This window comes from Xiphophorus maculatus, chromosome 10 (genome assembly GCF_002775205.1).
Source record: "Xiphophorus maculatus strain JP 163 A chromosome 10, X_maculatus-5.0-male, whole genome shotgun sequence".
In the NCBI taxonomy this organism is placed as follows: domain Eukaryota; kingdom Metazoa; phylum Chordata; class Actinopteri; order Cyprinodontiformes; family Poeciliidae; genus Xiphophorus; species Xiphophorus maculatus.
In genome coordinates, this window is record NC_036452.1 from 4,290,923 (window position 1) to 4,307,142 (window position 16,220).

Genomic DNA, 16,220 nt, shown 5'->3' on the forward strand with positions numbered 1-16,220 from the left:
TGAAAATTTCAGAGTTTGAAAAGTATAAAATTTTGTACTTTTGAAAATGCTATGATTTTCAAAAGTACATATTTTCACTAGTTTTGGAACTTTGGAAATGCCTATTTATTGTTCTAGGAACTTTCTGAGATGAATCTCAAATTTTCTGTTTGGTTTCTAGTAAATTTGACTTTCTGAACTGAACTTTTAGAAATTTTTCCTAGAAACAAATTTGTCCTAGAAAATTTCTGATGTGATTTTTCAAAATTTCTGAATTTCTTTCTTGTAAATTTTCTACTTTTTGAATTCAAAAACTTTCATATATTTTCTAGAATATTTATTAAATTTACCTGAGTTTTGTTCTTACAAATAAAACATTTTACGAAGTTTTTTTCTAGAAAAGTTTTGAAATTTATCTCTGTTTCAGATTTTCTTTTCTAGAAAATGTAAAATTTTATTGAGTCAGAAATATCCAAGTTTTTCTAGAACATTTCTGAGATGAATTTAAAAATTTCAGATTTTTATCTTGCAAATCTTAAACTTTCTGACCTCAGAAATTTTCAAGTTTTCTCTTGAAAATTTCTGAAATTAATCTCAAGATTCCTGAGTTTTTTTAAAAAAATTTTTAGCTTTTTTTCAAATATGGCCCTGCCATGTTCCCATACCTGGCAGATATATGTTTTAAGTTGCTTTTGGTTGGCATTATTGGGCTCCGTAGAAACTCTCCATGCTAAATGCTACTATAGCATTTAGTACGATTAGCACTGTTAGCATTGCTGCCAGTGTCTGTCTGTGTTTTCCATATAGAATGTCGACCCTCTAACTCAGTTAGCCAAGAAGATGCCAAATTAACATTAGCTTTACTACTTGTCATGCTAATGCAGCTAGGTGTTTGAATAACTTTATTAATACCTGACTTAAAAAAGGTTTTTAAAAAACTCCTAAAAAGATGGTAGCTAATATGTTGTGGTGAGGAATCCAGCTACACTTGAGATTTTAGGAAGAAACGTAATTAACTAATAATGTCTCTATCTTATAATTAATAAATGTTAGCTTTGTTAGCTCCATACTGAAGACGTGTTGTTGAGTGTTGTTGTTAGCCTGAGCTAACAAGTGTGTGGTGTGTTCAATGCCTGGAAAACAGATAAAAGTTTCAGCTTTCAAATGAAGTCAATTCAAGTCATCAGCTGATTTCTCTGAACGTCTTATCAAAAACGGAAGAAATGTTTTCAGATCGCTTTTTTTAGTAAGTCTTCCTGTCTGTCGCCTCACTCCGCAGGAAATCGTAGAGGTGCAGGGTTATGTACTCGTTGCACACGTCTCGGTGAGCCTGGTGCCTTTGGACAACCTTCGGATCATAAGAGGAAGCCATTTTTACAACTCCAACTATTCGCTGGCTGTGCTGGACAATCAGGGGCTGAAGACGCTGCGACTTCGTAGCCTCAAAGGTCGTTTGTGTGACCTGTGTTTGTTTATGTTCGCTATAAGATTTGAAACGTCACGTCTGATAGTTCTGGTGTCGTTTGTTCTGCAGAGATCCTGTTGGGCGGGGTGTCTATTTTGGGGAACCCCCAGCTGTGCTTCCCGGACCCGGAAAACATCATATGGAGGGACACTCTGGACGAACAGAACACCAAACCGCACCGCCTGCAGGCCCGAGCTCCCAACTGTGAGCTGCTAACTATCATACTCCTGCAGTGAAGCACCGAGACGATTGGGGCCATTGAAAACAAAAAGAGTGAATCTCTGCCAGAAAGTTTTTAAAAGTCTGAAATTTGCTAGAAACAAACTTAATCAAGATATCAAAATGTAACTTTTTTCTTAGAAAAAAGTTACATTTTTATATAAAAATTCATAGAAACAAACATTGATATTCTGAGTTTGAAAAGTCAAGATTTTGCTAAACACAACTCTGCAATTTTGACTTAAAAAATTCATTTAAAAAACTGGAATTTTGATGTTAAAATATGTTTTTAAAAAGTGAAAATTTCTGTTTGAAAAGTCAATAATTTCCTAGAAAAAACTCCTTTGTTGAGTCTGTTGTGCTCCAGTTAATCAATTACTAAATTAGTTGACAATTATTTCTGTAATCGATTAATCACGAATAATTTGATTAATCGTTTCAGCCCTACTGTAATCCACAACTTGTAAAACCAGTTCGTTTTAGTTTTCCGTCTTTGACATCTTTCTTGGTTCACATGTTAATCCAGCATCTTTTTCAAGGTTCTGTGTTAACCTACCGTCTTTTAGGAATTTATAACCTTTCTCATTGTTTCATCTGACATTCGCTTTGTTTTTTTATAGTACTTTTTATCAAACATCCTGGCGCGGCAGGTTGATACATTATCCTGTGACTTTCTGTTTTCTTCTGCTACTCAAGTATCGTTTCTCAGTGATTGGCTGGGAAACGTTACAGAATCTGTTTTTTCTTTTTGTTGAACTGTGATATTTATGAGCTCATTTTTCTGCCGTTGCTTGTTTTTCTCCGGTTCAGGTCCAAGTTGTCATCCTGCATGTGGGAAGAGCTGCTGGGGGGAAACTGAGCAGGACTGTCAAACACGTGAGTTTCTATCTTCAGTCTTCACTGTAAAAAGTAAAATCTGACCAAGTATTTTTGGTCTAATTTCTAGAGCAAATATCTTAATAGACTTGAATGGAGACAAAAGGACGTAAAAGTAAATTTTCAGCAAGATATAGCCGCTTGTTGTAAGTCAATAGTCCCTTAACATTAATGAAAAATGCTAGCTTAATGAGCTTATTATTTCTTCCAAAACATGGGAAAGATGTATTGCTACAAGTGAAATAATCTGCCAGTGGAACTAGAACTTGGTTGCTAGGTAACCGGTTTGGCTTGCCTGGTGTTGCTAGGTAACGACAGAGTTCCAGTTGATTGTGAAATAATCTCCCAGTGGAACCAGAACGTCTTCATCAATGTTAAGGAATTATTGACTTAATACAGGATCCTACATTTTGCTGAAAAGCGACTTGTAAGTTAGTTTTCTTATTTCAAGTGAACTGAGATATTTGGACTAGAAACTAGACCAAAAATGCTTGGTGTTGATGGCGAAGCTGCAATATTTTAACAAACGGGTAATGAAACTGTTGCTTTTTTCCTGATTTTCAAAGTGACCAGAATAAACTGTGCGTCTGGCTGTCAGCGATGCAAAGGTCCTTTTCCTAACGACTGCTGTCACACGCAGTGTGCGGCCGGGTGCACCGGACCCAGAGACTCGGACTGTTTGGTAAATGACGCCATCTTCACTCTTTCTGTTTTATTTCTGCAGCCAGTACTTCACGTTTCCCCCCCTTGTTCTTCTTCTCAGGCATGCCGTCACTTCAACGATAGCGGAATGTGCAAAGAGAATTGCCCCCCACCCAACTTCTACGACCCCGTCACCTACCAGAGCAAACCCAACCCCAACAAGAAGTTGAGCTTTGGAGCCACCTGCGTCAAGACGTGTCCCTGTACGAACGGAGATTAGAAATCCAGCTCAAGACATTCAGAGACTCTGGGTTGCCCTTTGAACTCTGTCTCTCTCTCTCTCTGTTCAGATAACTACCTGGCCATGGAAGTGGCCTGCACTTTGAACTGTCCCCGAGCCAACAAGGAAGTCATCATCAAGCAGCCGGACGGCACTGAGACGCAGAAATGCGAAAAGTGTGAACCTGAATGCGCCAAAGGTGGGACGCTAATGCGTTGTTTTGCTAACACTCCTTGGTAGAGTGGAAAAAAGTCACGTGCTCAAGCAAGATTTCAATTTTTATTCAAGTAAAACTGAAAAGCAGCCGTCTAAGAAATTATTCGAGTGAAAAAGTATTTGGCAAACTGCAAAAACACAAAATCTTACCAAGTATTTTTGGTGTTTTTTCTAGTGCAGATATCTTGGCACACTTGAAATAAGTAACTTTATAGCTAGATATAGAAGCTTGTTTAAAGTAAATAATTCCTTAATATTGATAAAGGTGTAGTTTCCCTGGCAGATTACTTGACTTATTTCACAAGAAACTGGTGTTCCGCCGTTACCTAGCAACACCAGGCAAACCCAGCCCGTCACCTAGCGACCCAGTTCTAGTTCCACTGGCAGATTATTTCACTTATAAGAAGACATTTTCCCCATGTTATAAGTAAATATAATTTGAGACTCAAAAATGGATCAGCTACTGAGATGAAATTTTACAAAAAATATATAAATTTTTTATAGATAAAAAAAAAACCTTAATTGTTTGGATATATGTTCCACACAGAACTCTTCAAGTGGCATAATTTTAGCTTCACGTTGTTCAAATTCTGTGAATTTAATTAAACATCTTTTGCTTAATTAAATTATTATTTAATTAATAATCATTAATTAAACAATTATTAATTGTTTGAATCAAAATATAATCGGCAGATTAAGTCAAGCAGAAAAGTTTGAGCTTTTCACATGTTGAAATTACTAGTGTTTGTTTAGCTGTAGATTCATTTTTTGCTACAAATAAGTATTCAGTAAAGGGATATTTATTTCGTCAAAGCAAACTAATTACTTGCATCTTTTAATGTATTTCTATTATTGTATAAAAATGGTTTAAATGAAAAATTTGCAGAATATTCCATGTTTTTATTCCAATTAGTCGTCAGAATAATCAATATCTAAAATAACTGTTAGGTACAGCAATAACTTAAAACAATAACTTATTGCCAACGTCAGAGGTGGGTGGAGTACCCCAAGATTGTACTCAAGTAAGAATATCTCTACTTCAACATATTTTACTGAAGTAAAAAGTAGCCATCCAAGAAATGACTCAAGTAAGAGTAAAAAGGTATTTGGTAAAAAGTTTACTCAAGTACTGAGTAACTGATCAAGTTTTCAATCATTTAATATTTAAAAATTACATAAACAGGCAGATCAAGGTATAATGTTAAGTGTAAATTTGGGTATTTTATAGACCAAAATGACAGTAATTCATATAAGTAACAAAAAATAACAAAATCAGGCAAAATGAATTTTTTCCAAATCAGTTTCTTTCAATAAAAAAACTTCTGAAACTTTAATAAAAAACTGCAGGTGTGTGTCTGTTTCTGGTGAATTTCTGGTTAAAACATGTTTATTTTTCATTCAGTGGGTAGAAAATCCAGAAATTTTACTCGTGTAAGAGCAGAAATACTTCAGAATGACGTTACTCAGAAGGACAGAGAAGTAAAAATTATCATAAAAGTAAATTTTTCCTCAAGAGAGAAACTCAAGTAAATGCTGCTACCCGACTCTGCGCATTGTGACAAAAGTATAAGAACAAAAATCCTTCCAGCTGGAATAACTTTTCAAACGCACTTTGCCTCAACCAAAGGGGAAAAAACGATTTAAAGTGTCAAAAAGAGCAAAAATCTCCTCCAACGTTCTGCCACCGTGTTTACAGACGTTAGTCATTGTTGTTTCTGTGAATCTGCTGGGATTTAATTTTGTTCTCTCTGACTGGGTGATGTTGAACTTTTGCCACAGATTGCTACAGTCTGGGTATGGACAGCCTGGGCGTCGTGGACAACCACAGCGTTACCGTGGTGACGCCTGCTAATGTGGGTCAGTTCACCAAGTGCTCCAAGATCTTCGGAAGCCTGGCTTTCCGCGCTCAGAGCTTCGCCAGGTAAGGGGACAAAAACACGACATTAGTCATGAAATGAAACTGATTTTATCAGTAAATACCAGAAATGAAAACAGCTGTGACTGAAGAGAGCAAGGAAGTCCCTCACTTGCTTGAAAATGCTTGTTCTCAAGGTTTGGAAAAGTGCTTGATTTCCATGAAAAGTCCTTGAAAGTTCTCCATATTCAGTTTTGTAATAAAGTGTGATCTAAACTTTAATTTTTTCACCTTCACTAGCAAAGGTTTAGAGTATCTAGTTGCATAAAGGCAAATAAATATTAGTAAAAGGTAATGAAGTGCATTCTGTTTGATTGAATTTGGAAAATATTATTTACAGTTGAAAATGCACTGCAAAAACTCAAAATCTTACCAAGAATATTTGGTCCAGTTTCTAGTGCAAATTTCTTAGAACAAACCTAACTTACAAGTAACTTTCAGTGACGTATAACAGCTTGTTTTAAGTCAATAATTGCTTAATGTTGATAAAAAATGCACTAGTTCAACCGGCAGGTAATTTTACTTATATAACAAGAAATTGTTTCCATATTATGAGTAAAATAATCTGCTAATAGAACAAGTACTTTTTTTAGTCGGTATTGAGGAATTATTTTCTTCAAACAAGCTCCTATTTCTTGCTGAAAAGTTACTTGAAACTAACTTTTGCCCTATTCCAAGTGCACTAAGTAAATCAAAATTACTTGGTAAAGTTTTATGTTTTTGCATTATAGATAACAACAAAAATACCTACATATTTTTTTGGTGTTGCTTTTATAACAGCTACATTTACCTAAATTATTTCTATTTGCTAAATGCTAAAGAACTGAACAGAACGTTTTTTTTTGTAACTTTCTCAAGAAAGTGTGTACAAAAGAAACACTTCAAAACATTAAATTTTAGTATTCTACGTTCCCTGCTGTAGAAGGTAGAATACTATCACCGGATATTAATGACATAAAATGGTGAATTTAAACGGTATTCTTTAGTTCATTTGTATTGTTTCAATTGCCAAAGTGTGCTGCTGGAAAAGTTTGTAAACTTGCCTGGAAAATGCTTGAAAAGTGCTTGAATTTTACTGTGTGAAAAATGTACGAACCTTGTGAAATAAATACAAATGTAATGCACTGCAAAAACCCAAAACTTTACCAAGTATTTCTGGTCTAGTTTGTAGTAAACTTGAAATAAGACCAAACTAACTTAAAAGTAACCTTTCAGTAAGATATAGGAGCTTGTTTTAAGTGAATAATTCTTTAATATTGATGAAAAAGGGAAATAATCTGCCAGTGGAGCTAGAACAGGGTTGCTAGGTGACGGGTTTGGTTTGCCTGGTGTTGCTAGGTAACGGCGGAGTGCCAGTTCATTGTGAAGTAATCTGCCAGTGGAACTAGGACATGTTCATCAATATTAAGGACAACAAGCTCATATTTCTTGCTGAAATGCTAGTTGAAAGTTAGTTTTGTTTTATTTCAAGTCTATTTATGCTAGAAACTAGACAAAAAATATTGGGAAAAATGTTGTGTTTTTGCAGTGTAAACATTTAGTAACTGGAAACCTTTTTATTTCTGACATTATATCATAATAAAAGTGTTTATTTTTCTTATCTTTTTTTAAAATAAACCGCTCAGTTACACATTGCTCTGGACTTATAACTATAGTATTTATGTTGAAATGTTGCCCTTTCTGTAAAACATATTTTTATATTCTATCTTTGTGAATCTATTTCTAATAAAGGATATTTCTATCTTTTTGTTGTCTCTTTGTCTTCGTTCAGGGACCCTGCGACCAACTCATCCGGCCTGACTTTGGAGCAGCTGAAAGGCTTCAGGAAGCTGGAGGAGATTGCAGGCATGTTTGGCTTTTACCTGCAAAGCTTTTAAAGTTGCTGGACAAGGCCACTCAAAAGTCTCCAGTATTATCGTGCTTTTTTGTTTGCAGGTTATTTGTACATCGACGCCTGGCCGGAGGAATGGAGCAACCTTTCTGTGTTTGAGAACCTCAAAGTGATCAGAGGCAGGATGCTTTACATGTAAGTTTACAGCTAGCATCGCTAACTGATGACTCAAGCCAAGCAAATTTTCTAGCAACTCTTTTTTTAAATTCTGTTTTTTTTAACAACCAGAGAAATCAGTAACTGTTATTTCATGAAAAATACATGAAACACACTGAAAAAATACAAGTATTCTTTGTGTTTCCGGTGAAAATATCGAAGTACACTTGAAATAAGACTAAAACTTTCAACTAATAGTATCGCATGTTGTAAATTAAATAATCTGCCAAGGTAGCCAGTATTTTTACATCAGTACAAACAAATTATTGACTTAAAAAAGCTCCCATGTCTTGCTGAAATGTTTAGTTGAATGTTTTTGACTTTTTTTCAAGTGTGCTAAGATATTTGCACCAGAAACTAGAACAAAAATACTTTTTTGTGCGTTTTTGCGTCTTCTTCTATGGTATGTAAAAATGAACCCCATCTTAAAGTGAATAAGACTGCATCCATTTTCTAAATTCCTTTTATTTTTATTCTTGCTGTATCTCTGCTTCTTCTTTTGAATTCTTTGCAACTAGGAACCCAGAATCTGCGACGCTCGGCCATTTTGTGCCTAAATGGTTAAACTGAGACCAGAAACACTGAATGCACTGAATGCCTGCCTTTTAAAGTCCATCCACTCACAGTGTCTCTTTGTTTGCACGTTTTCCCGTCTGGTAACGGTAATAAATGCTAATTATTAGCCAGCTCTGATGCTTTGACCAGCAGGAAATACCACAGTCTCTGGGAAGCGTTTTTATCGCAGCAGAATAAGTCAGGTGTGTTATTCGTTAACATACCAGGGTTGAGTAGTTTAGACGTTGATGTGTTTTCTGTTTTAGGGGCGTGTTTTCACTGGCAATCCAGAATCTGCACATCCAGTCTCTGGGGCTGCGTTCGCTGCGCAGCGTCAGCGGAGGCCTGGTGTTGTTGTACAACAACTCTGAGCTGTGCTACACCGACTCTCTGCCCTGGGGGTCAATCCTGCATCCCACCGAGGGGCCGCAGCGCATCGTCAGCCTCAACCAGGAACCCAAAGTGTGCGGTAGGTCAACGCTCAAACAGGAAATGTAGAAACCAAAATGGCTGGTCTGGAGCTCAACGCCCGTCGCTCACAAGTCATTGCAAAAAGTATTCACACCCCTGGAAGGTTTTAAAACTTTTTGTCCGTGAACTTCGGCGTGTTTTACTTGGATTTTATACGATAGAGCAACACTGTCATGTGATATTAGGACCCGACTAACAAAATAAAAAAATATAAAATTACTAGAATAAAGTCATAATGTTATGATTTTATTTTTGTGATATTACAACTTTATTTTCAAGTTATTATGACTATATTCTCAAAATATTGAGTTTATTCTTATGTTATTACGACTTTTATTGTATTAATTTCACTTTATTCTCATACAACGTAATATCGTAATATTATGACATTATTCTTATATTATTACAACTTTATTTTTGTATTAATTTGACTTAATTTTTATGCAACTTTATTCTTGTAAATTTATTATTTTTATTTTTTCTCTCTTAGTATGGCTCTAACACTATATCATACAACACAAAGCCAAGCAGAGGAAAGAAAATAAACTGTGTTTTTTAAAATAAAAAATAAACAAATCTGAAAAGTGTGGTTTGCATTTGTATTTAGCCCACTTTCAATTTCAGGATTTGTTTTTTGTAAAAACTCAAACAGTGCTTTAAATCACATATTAAAAGGTGTTATTTGCTTCATTTGCTGGTTGTACTTCCAGAGGTGGAAGGACATGTTTGCCATCCGCTGTGTAAGGGGGGCTGTTGGGGCCCGGGGCCCGGCCAGTGCGTCTCTTGCAAGACGTTCCAGCGAGGCACCGTGTGTGTGGAGCAGTGTGACGTCTATCAGGGGTAAAGGTCGTCCAAACATCACGTCTGCTTGGATACTTTAACATTCAAGTAAATTAATGGGAAGGGTTTTAAAAACATGATGAGAGGTAATGATGATATTACAGTCTCTATATAATGCAGGTAACTCTGGTTGAGACGTCTAATAGCATCATGTAGCTGAAGCCAGACTGTGATTTGGGATGTGATCTTACATCCTTTGCATCCTTTCTGTTGCAGAGCTGTTCCTGAATACATTGATGGGTCTTTGTGCAAAACCTGTCATGATGAGTGTCGACCTCTGAACGCCTCTGCATCCTGCCACGGCCCAGTAAGACGCCATACCATACAACACCACAACATACCACAGTTTACCATACCGTACACCATGTTTTATAATATATACCACACGCTATATACCATATACCATACACCTTACCATAGCATACCATGCCATAGGTTACAATACACCATATCAATCCGTACCTTAACATACTATTCCGTACTATAACATTTACCATTCTATATCATTCCATACAATATATCATATCATGTAAAACACCATACCGTTTGGTGTTGTCCTCATGACTTTGTAATTTTGTGTTTTTGTTATGTAAAGCACCTTGAACTACTTTGCTGCTGAAATATAAATAAACTTGATTGATTGATTTACCATATACCATGTAATATACCTTACACCAGGGGTCCCCAAGTCCAGTCCTCTAGAGCTACCATACATTGTTTTTCCACCCTGGTCCTCAAGGCACACTACCCTGCATGTTTTTGATATCTTCCTGCTTTAGCACACCTGATTTCAGTTGATGACCAATTAACAGACTCTCGCTGAACTGCAATTATCTGAATCAAATGCAGGAAAACATCTAAACATGCAGGGCAGTGTGCCTTGCAGACCAGGGTTGGGGAAACACTGGCATATACCGTACCATACACCACACCATACCATATAGCATACTATACCAGGACATACAGTAACACAAACATGCATTGTAATGCCATAACATGTTATAGCAATACAGTATAATGCATTATATTGTATTGTACCATACTACAGTTTAACATACTGTTGTACTATTCTAAGCTATATTATATGATGCTATGCTATACTATTATTGGATTGAGTTTATATTGTGTTTTTCTAGTCCTATCGACCATTAAATGCTCTTTAAACCAAAGCTACATTCACCCAGTGACATTCACAAACGAGCGCACATTTATACACTGATACGCAGATTGATAGGCATCCTTGCCTGGGGGGTAAGGCACTTAGCCTCCATTGGGAAGTCATGTTTGTGGTCAAGTGAGGTTATGTTTTTAAATGAGTTCTCATTTCACTTTAAACCTTCCTCTGCCTCCAGGGTGCAGACGACTGCACCGAGTGTCTCCACTATCAGGATGAAAAGATTTGTGTGGAACGTTGTCCCAGCGGAGTGAAGGAAGATCAACAAACTGTGTGGAAATACAGCAATGAAACGCGACACTGTCTGCCCTGCAACACTAACTGCACACTGTCGTGAGTGAACACGCACATCCAGTCTGAGAAACCCAAGCAAACACACCGAACATGTGACAGTAAGTCACACCAAGACTCTCTCGTTTCAGCTGCACCATGATGGATGAGAGAGGCTGCCCCATTGATACCAGGACTGGGTAAAATCACGCTTTTGATGCTGCTTTAAGAGTGTCTTAAGGATGCCTGAATCCCTCAAAATGCTTGAATTCCAAATATTTTCAAGGTCTTATAAGAGCACTGCAAAAATACTGAATAAAGTGCTTGATACTAAAACTAAAGGGTTTTTGTATTTTGTGCTGCTACCATACTGCAGTTTAACATACTGTTGTACTATTCTAAGCTATATTATAGGATGCTATGTTATACTATTATTGGACTGAATTTATATTGTGTTTTTCTACTCATATAGACCATTAAATGCTCTTTACACCAAGCAGTTGGCTGCTAGCTAACAATTGTAAAATTAAACGTAGCTAAAATGGACAATGTTAATAATAACAGTTAAAATCGTACACAAAACATAGCAAAATTACTCATGAAGCAATGTATATTATTGAATTTGTCTAAAATATATGTTAAAGTATCACATTTATAAAGAAAACAGAACTGATCCTAATACATGCCACAGTTACAAACGGCAACAGAAAAAAAGTGGGAGGAGCTTTCAGTTATTGGTTACTATGGCAACCACCAACTGCCAAGAGTGCCTTTAACTTATTACACTAATAAATGTCTGGAGAAACAACTTGACTAAACAAAATAAAATCAAAGAATAAATACACACATTTTAAGTTAAAATAAAACCCTGTTAGATATGCAAACTGTATGTAAACTCTCACCAGAACAGAAAATATTGGTGTCATCAGCAAATGATATAAATCTTATACGTGTCAATATGAACAGTTTGGGACCTAAAACCGATCCTTGAGGAACACCACAATATATGTCCATATTAGAACCTTTGAAGTTCTCCTAAACGTCTCCTCTCTGTTTAGTTCGACCACAACCGTCGCTGCTGCAGTCGGTGGAGTCGTGCTCTTCCTCATCTTGCTGGGTCTGCTGGTCTTTTATCTGAAGAGACAGAAGAAACTGAAGAGGAAGGAGACCATGAGGAGGTACCTGCAGGAACAGGAGGTGAGCGCTGGCAGTGATTGGATCACAGTTTGCTTGTTTTTTTTTTTCTTTTCTTTGTGCATTTCAGACTGATATTGTGTTTAATCTGCGCCGTGTTTCCTCGGTGCAGCTGGTGGAGCCGTTGACGCCGAGTGGCGCGTCTCCAAACCAGGCTCAGATGCGAATCCTGAAAGAGACTGAGTTGAAAAAGCTCAGGCCTCTGGGTGCGGGGGCCTTTGGGACTGTCTATAAGGTATGCACACTTCATGTTTTGTGTTTTTTGTTCTGTTTATATTTAAAATGACCTTTTCTTTCCAAAAATAATTGCTGTTTTAGGGGGTGTGGGCTCCAGAAGGAGAACACATAACAATACCGGTGGCCATTAAAGTCTTGAGGGAGAACACTTCACCGAAAGGCAACAAAGACATTCTTGATGTGAGTTAAAAACAGATTAGAGCAAATATGTCATACTCAACCAATATAGCTTTTTATGAGGTCCTCTACACTCCAGGTACTAAATTACATCAATTAGTCCTTCCAGTTTTTTACAGAAATTCAACTGATTCCCGCAATTTTTTTATTTTATCGCTAATGCATGCTTGAATTTAAAAAAAAAATTTTGTTGGGTTTAGTAGTGCTAGCGTCCACCTGCATAGCAAAAAACACAAATCTTGTGTATTTGTGGTTCAGTTTCTGGTGAAAATATCTTAACACACTTGAAATAAGACAAAGCTAACATACAAGTAACTTTTCAGCAAGAAATACAAGCTTATTTTATGTCAATAATTTCTTAATATTGATGAAAAAGTGCTAATTCCACTGGAACATGGAAAAATGTTTGGCTATAAATGAAATAATCTACCAGTGCAACTAGAACTGGGTTGCTAGGAGATGGACTGGGCTTGGCTGGTGTTGCTAGGTAACGGCACAACTCCAGTTGATTGTAAGATAAGCTAAATAATCTGCCAGGTGATTAGTTTTTAGTAGTTTTTCATTAATATTAAGGAATTATTTTCTTAAAACAAGCTCCTACTTGTTGCTGAAAAGTTGTGTATACATTAGTTTTGTCTTATTTTAAGTGGACTAAGATATTTGCACTAGAAATGGATCAAATATACTTGGTAAGATTTGAGTTTTCTGCAGTATTTCTCACTTCTACTACACTGCTACTTCAGCCTTACTTGATGCCAAGTTATTGTCTGGTATCGATATGACGAGTAACAAGAAGTCACATGTAACGTAAGCAAAACGTATAGCAACATTTCTTGCAAATATTTCTAATTTAGCACAACAATATTTATGAGTTTGACTGAAAACAAATCACAATATCCTGTTGGGACTGATCAATGTGAAAACATGTTCAGTATTTAATATTAAGAACTATTTATGCAGAGACCGCTATTTATTAATATTTTAAGATTATGTTAATGGGTTTTACCAATACATTCTGGTGCAACCGTCCCTTTGGGGTCATTCATGATCTTGATGTGACCCAAAATGAAAATGTGTTTTCGGGTCAGAATCCTGCAGCATCTCCTGTCTGTTTGCTCCCAGGAGGCGTTTGTGATGGCGTCGGTCACCAGCCCTTACGTGTGTCGCCTCCTGGGGATTTGCCTGACGTCCGCCGTGCAGCTGGTCACTCAGCTCATGCCGTACGGCTGCCTCCTCGACTACGTCAGGGAGAACAAGGATCGTATCGGTTCCCAGTACCTCCTGAACTGGTGTGTCCAGATTGCCAAGGTACTTTTAGATAACGACTCTAGTATTTCCGCCTTTGGTCTTTGCTTCGGCTCCAGCTTGATGGATCTGTGTATTGGTGTAGGGGATGAATTATCTGGAGGACATTCGGTTGGTCCACAGAGATCTGGCCGCCCGCAACGTTCTGGTGAAGAACCCAAACCACGTGAAGATCACCGACTTTGGCCTGGCCCGTCTGCTGGACATAGACGAGACAGAGTATCACGCTGATGGAGGAAAGGTGAGGCTGGACTACGATACCAAACCACAACATCAGAACTTCAGCTTCCATTTCTTATCTGGTGTTCCTGGATTTAAAGGTGCCGATTAAATGGATGGCTTTGGAGTCTATTCTGCACAGGAAGTTCACCCATCAGAGTGACGTCTGGAGCTACGGTCAGTGTTGCTTAGAAGTTTTCACACCTTGGTTCGGTTGGGGACCAAAGATGCAACATTTGTTACATTTTCAGCTGGCATGTTTCGTTTTTAAATTGTGTCAAATGAACCAAAATAATTGAGAAACCTGTTCCCCTCCTCACCTGTGGGGAACTACTGAAGGAAATGACATGGAAACTTCTGAAGAAAACACTGAGCACCAACTTCCTTCTTCACAAAATATAACCAAAAATGGGGTAGTATTAGATTTTAGTGGTTGTAGGTAAATAAACACAAGCCATTTTTCCCTCTGACACTATTTTGTTTTAGTTGTATTTACCCAGAATGCCCTGCACTCTTAATCCTCTTCCTGCTTTTGCTGTGGCCTCCGGTCCACTTGGCGTTCTCATATACATTTGAACTGCACTAGAGTTCACTTCAACAGAATCGAGACAGAAGTTTTTAGACGGACCAGAGTTCAATTTCGGATTCACACCTCCGCAGGCAAACACACTAGAGTTAGATTAAAGCGGATTAAACAGGATTGCTGTGAACGCACCCTTAAATGTAGTTTAGAGTAAAGGCATTTTCACACCTCATGGTCCAGACTCAGTTTGATGGGGGAACAAATTTACAACATTTGTTACATTTTCAGCTGGTGTGGTCCTCCTTCACACTGCACTGTGTCAAACAAAAAAAATTATTTGAATCATCTGTTCCCCTCCTCACCTGTGGGGGCGCTGCACCAAGAACCACTGAAGGAAATTACTCAAAAACCTCGAAAGAAGGCAAGAGCACAACTCCCTTCTTCACGAAATTGTCAACTTTTAGTATATGTAGGATTTCTATTTTGTCTTTAGCAAAAGATCAGGAGCCATTTCTCCCAGAAACGTTAGACTCGCGCATTTAATTTGGTTGTATTTACCCAGAATGCCTGTGCTGTAGTCTATTTCCTGCTTTTGGAGCGGCCTCTGGTCCGCTTGGCTTCCACATATTCATTCATTCCAACCGCACCAGAGTTCACTTTCTGCCAAAAAGAGACCGAGGTTTGTAGGCGGACCAGAGTTTGTGTTTTTGTCCACATCAGAGTTCAGTTTGAACTTTCTATTTCTTACTACTTACATGTGACCAAGGTTTGTTCAAAGTGGATTCTTCCCAGAGGTGTAGAGATGTCTGATGACAAACCAAACTCTGTCGTTTACAGGGGTGACTGTTTGGGAGCTGATGACGTTTGGCTCCAAGCCGTACGATACCATTGCGGCGAGGGAGATCCCAGATCTGCTGGAGGGAGGAGAGCGGCTTCCTCAGCCCCCGATCTGCACCATAGACGTCTACATGATCATGGTCAAATGTGAATACGGCACCAACCAAGTTGTTCATTTACTGCCCTGGAGGGTAAAAAAGGTTTACGCTTTGATTTCTAGCAACCTAGCAATTTTCTGTTTGCTTTGCAGGCTGGATGATTGATCCAGACAGCAGGCCCAAGTTCAAAGATCTGGTTCAGGACCTTAGCGCCATGGCGAGAGATCCGTCTCGCTACTTAGTCATTCAGGTAAACTTCACTAAGGCTGCAAATGTTTAACTTCTGGGTGTCTGTATTATCGTAATATATCTTATTTTTTGTTGCTGTGTTCATGCAGTAAACGTAATACAAATGAACGTTAGTAACTTTAAGGTTTTTGAAAATCATTTGATTGAGTCTCCCTTTTTTCCAGGATAACAAGCTACAGTAAAGACTTAAAAAATTAAAATTTGTTTTGAATTTACTGTGGATTTTCTCACACAGAATTAAAATTATAAATACAGGCTGATATATTTACAGACCCACTCGACGAATCACTCGAATCGTGATTAATCACGATTAATCGTCATTATTAAAATAATCGTCAACTAATCAACTAATTTAGTAATTAATTAATTGTTAACTGGCGTATACAGACTCAAAAAAGGTTAACATATTGAGAGCAGGGATTGAGCTTAAAT

At 37.5% G+C, this 16,220-nt stretch overlaps 1 protein-coding gene across 1 annotated transcript in view; it reads left to right on the top strand.

Moving 5' to 3' along the window:
• Window positions 1–16,220, top strand: part of erbb2 (erb-b2 receptor tyrosine kinase 2) — a 29,783-nt gene that overhangs the window by 10,682 nt on the left and 2,881 nt on the right. The window contains exons 3-24 of the mRNA XM_005810622.2: window positions 1,259–1,427; window positions 1,514–1,648; window positions 2,474–2,539; window positions 3,106–3,221; window positions 3,303–3,444; window positions 3,532–3,660; window positions 5,457–5,598; window positions 7,364–7,437; window positions 7,528–7,618; window positions 8,461–8,663; window positions 9,376–9,505; window positions 9,722–9,812; window positions 10,858–11,012; window positions 11,102–11,149; window positions 12,008–12,146; window positions 12,256–12,378; window positions 12,462–12,560; window positions 13,680–13,865; window positions 13,948–14,103; window positions 14,183–14,258; window positions 15,442–15,588; window positions 15,692–15,789. Coding sequence (XP_005810679.2) covers window positions 1,259–1,427; window positions 1,514–1,648; window positions 2,474–2,539; window positions 3,106–3,221; window positions 3,303–3,444; window positions 3,532–3,660; window positions 5,457–5,598; window positions 7,364–7,437; window positions 7,528–7,618; window positions 8,461–8,663; window positions 9,376–9,505; window positions 9,722–9,812; window positions 10,858–11,012; window positions 11,102–11,149; window positions 12,008–12,146; window positions 12,256–12,378; window positions 12,462–12,560; window positions 13,680–13,865; window positions 13,948–14,103; window positions 14,183–14,258; window positions 15,442–15,588; window positions 15,692–15,789 — 2,715 coding nt within the window. The remainder of the gene's footprint in view (window positions 1–1,258; window positions 1,428–1,513; window positions 1,649–2,473; window positions 2,540–3,105; window positions 3,222–3,302; window positions 3,445–3,531; window positions 3,661–5,456; window positions 5,599–7,363; window positions 7,438–7,527; window positions 7,619–8,460; window positions 8,664–9,375; window positions 9,506–9,721; window positions 9,813–10,857; window positions 11,013–11,101; window positions 11,150–12,007; window positions 12,147–12,255; window positions 12,379–12,461; window positions 12,561–13,679; window positions 13,866–13,947; window positions 14,104–14,182; window positions 14,259–15,441; window positions 15,589–15,691; window positions 15,790–16,220) is intronic.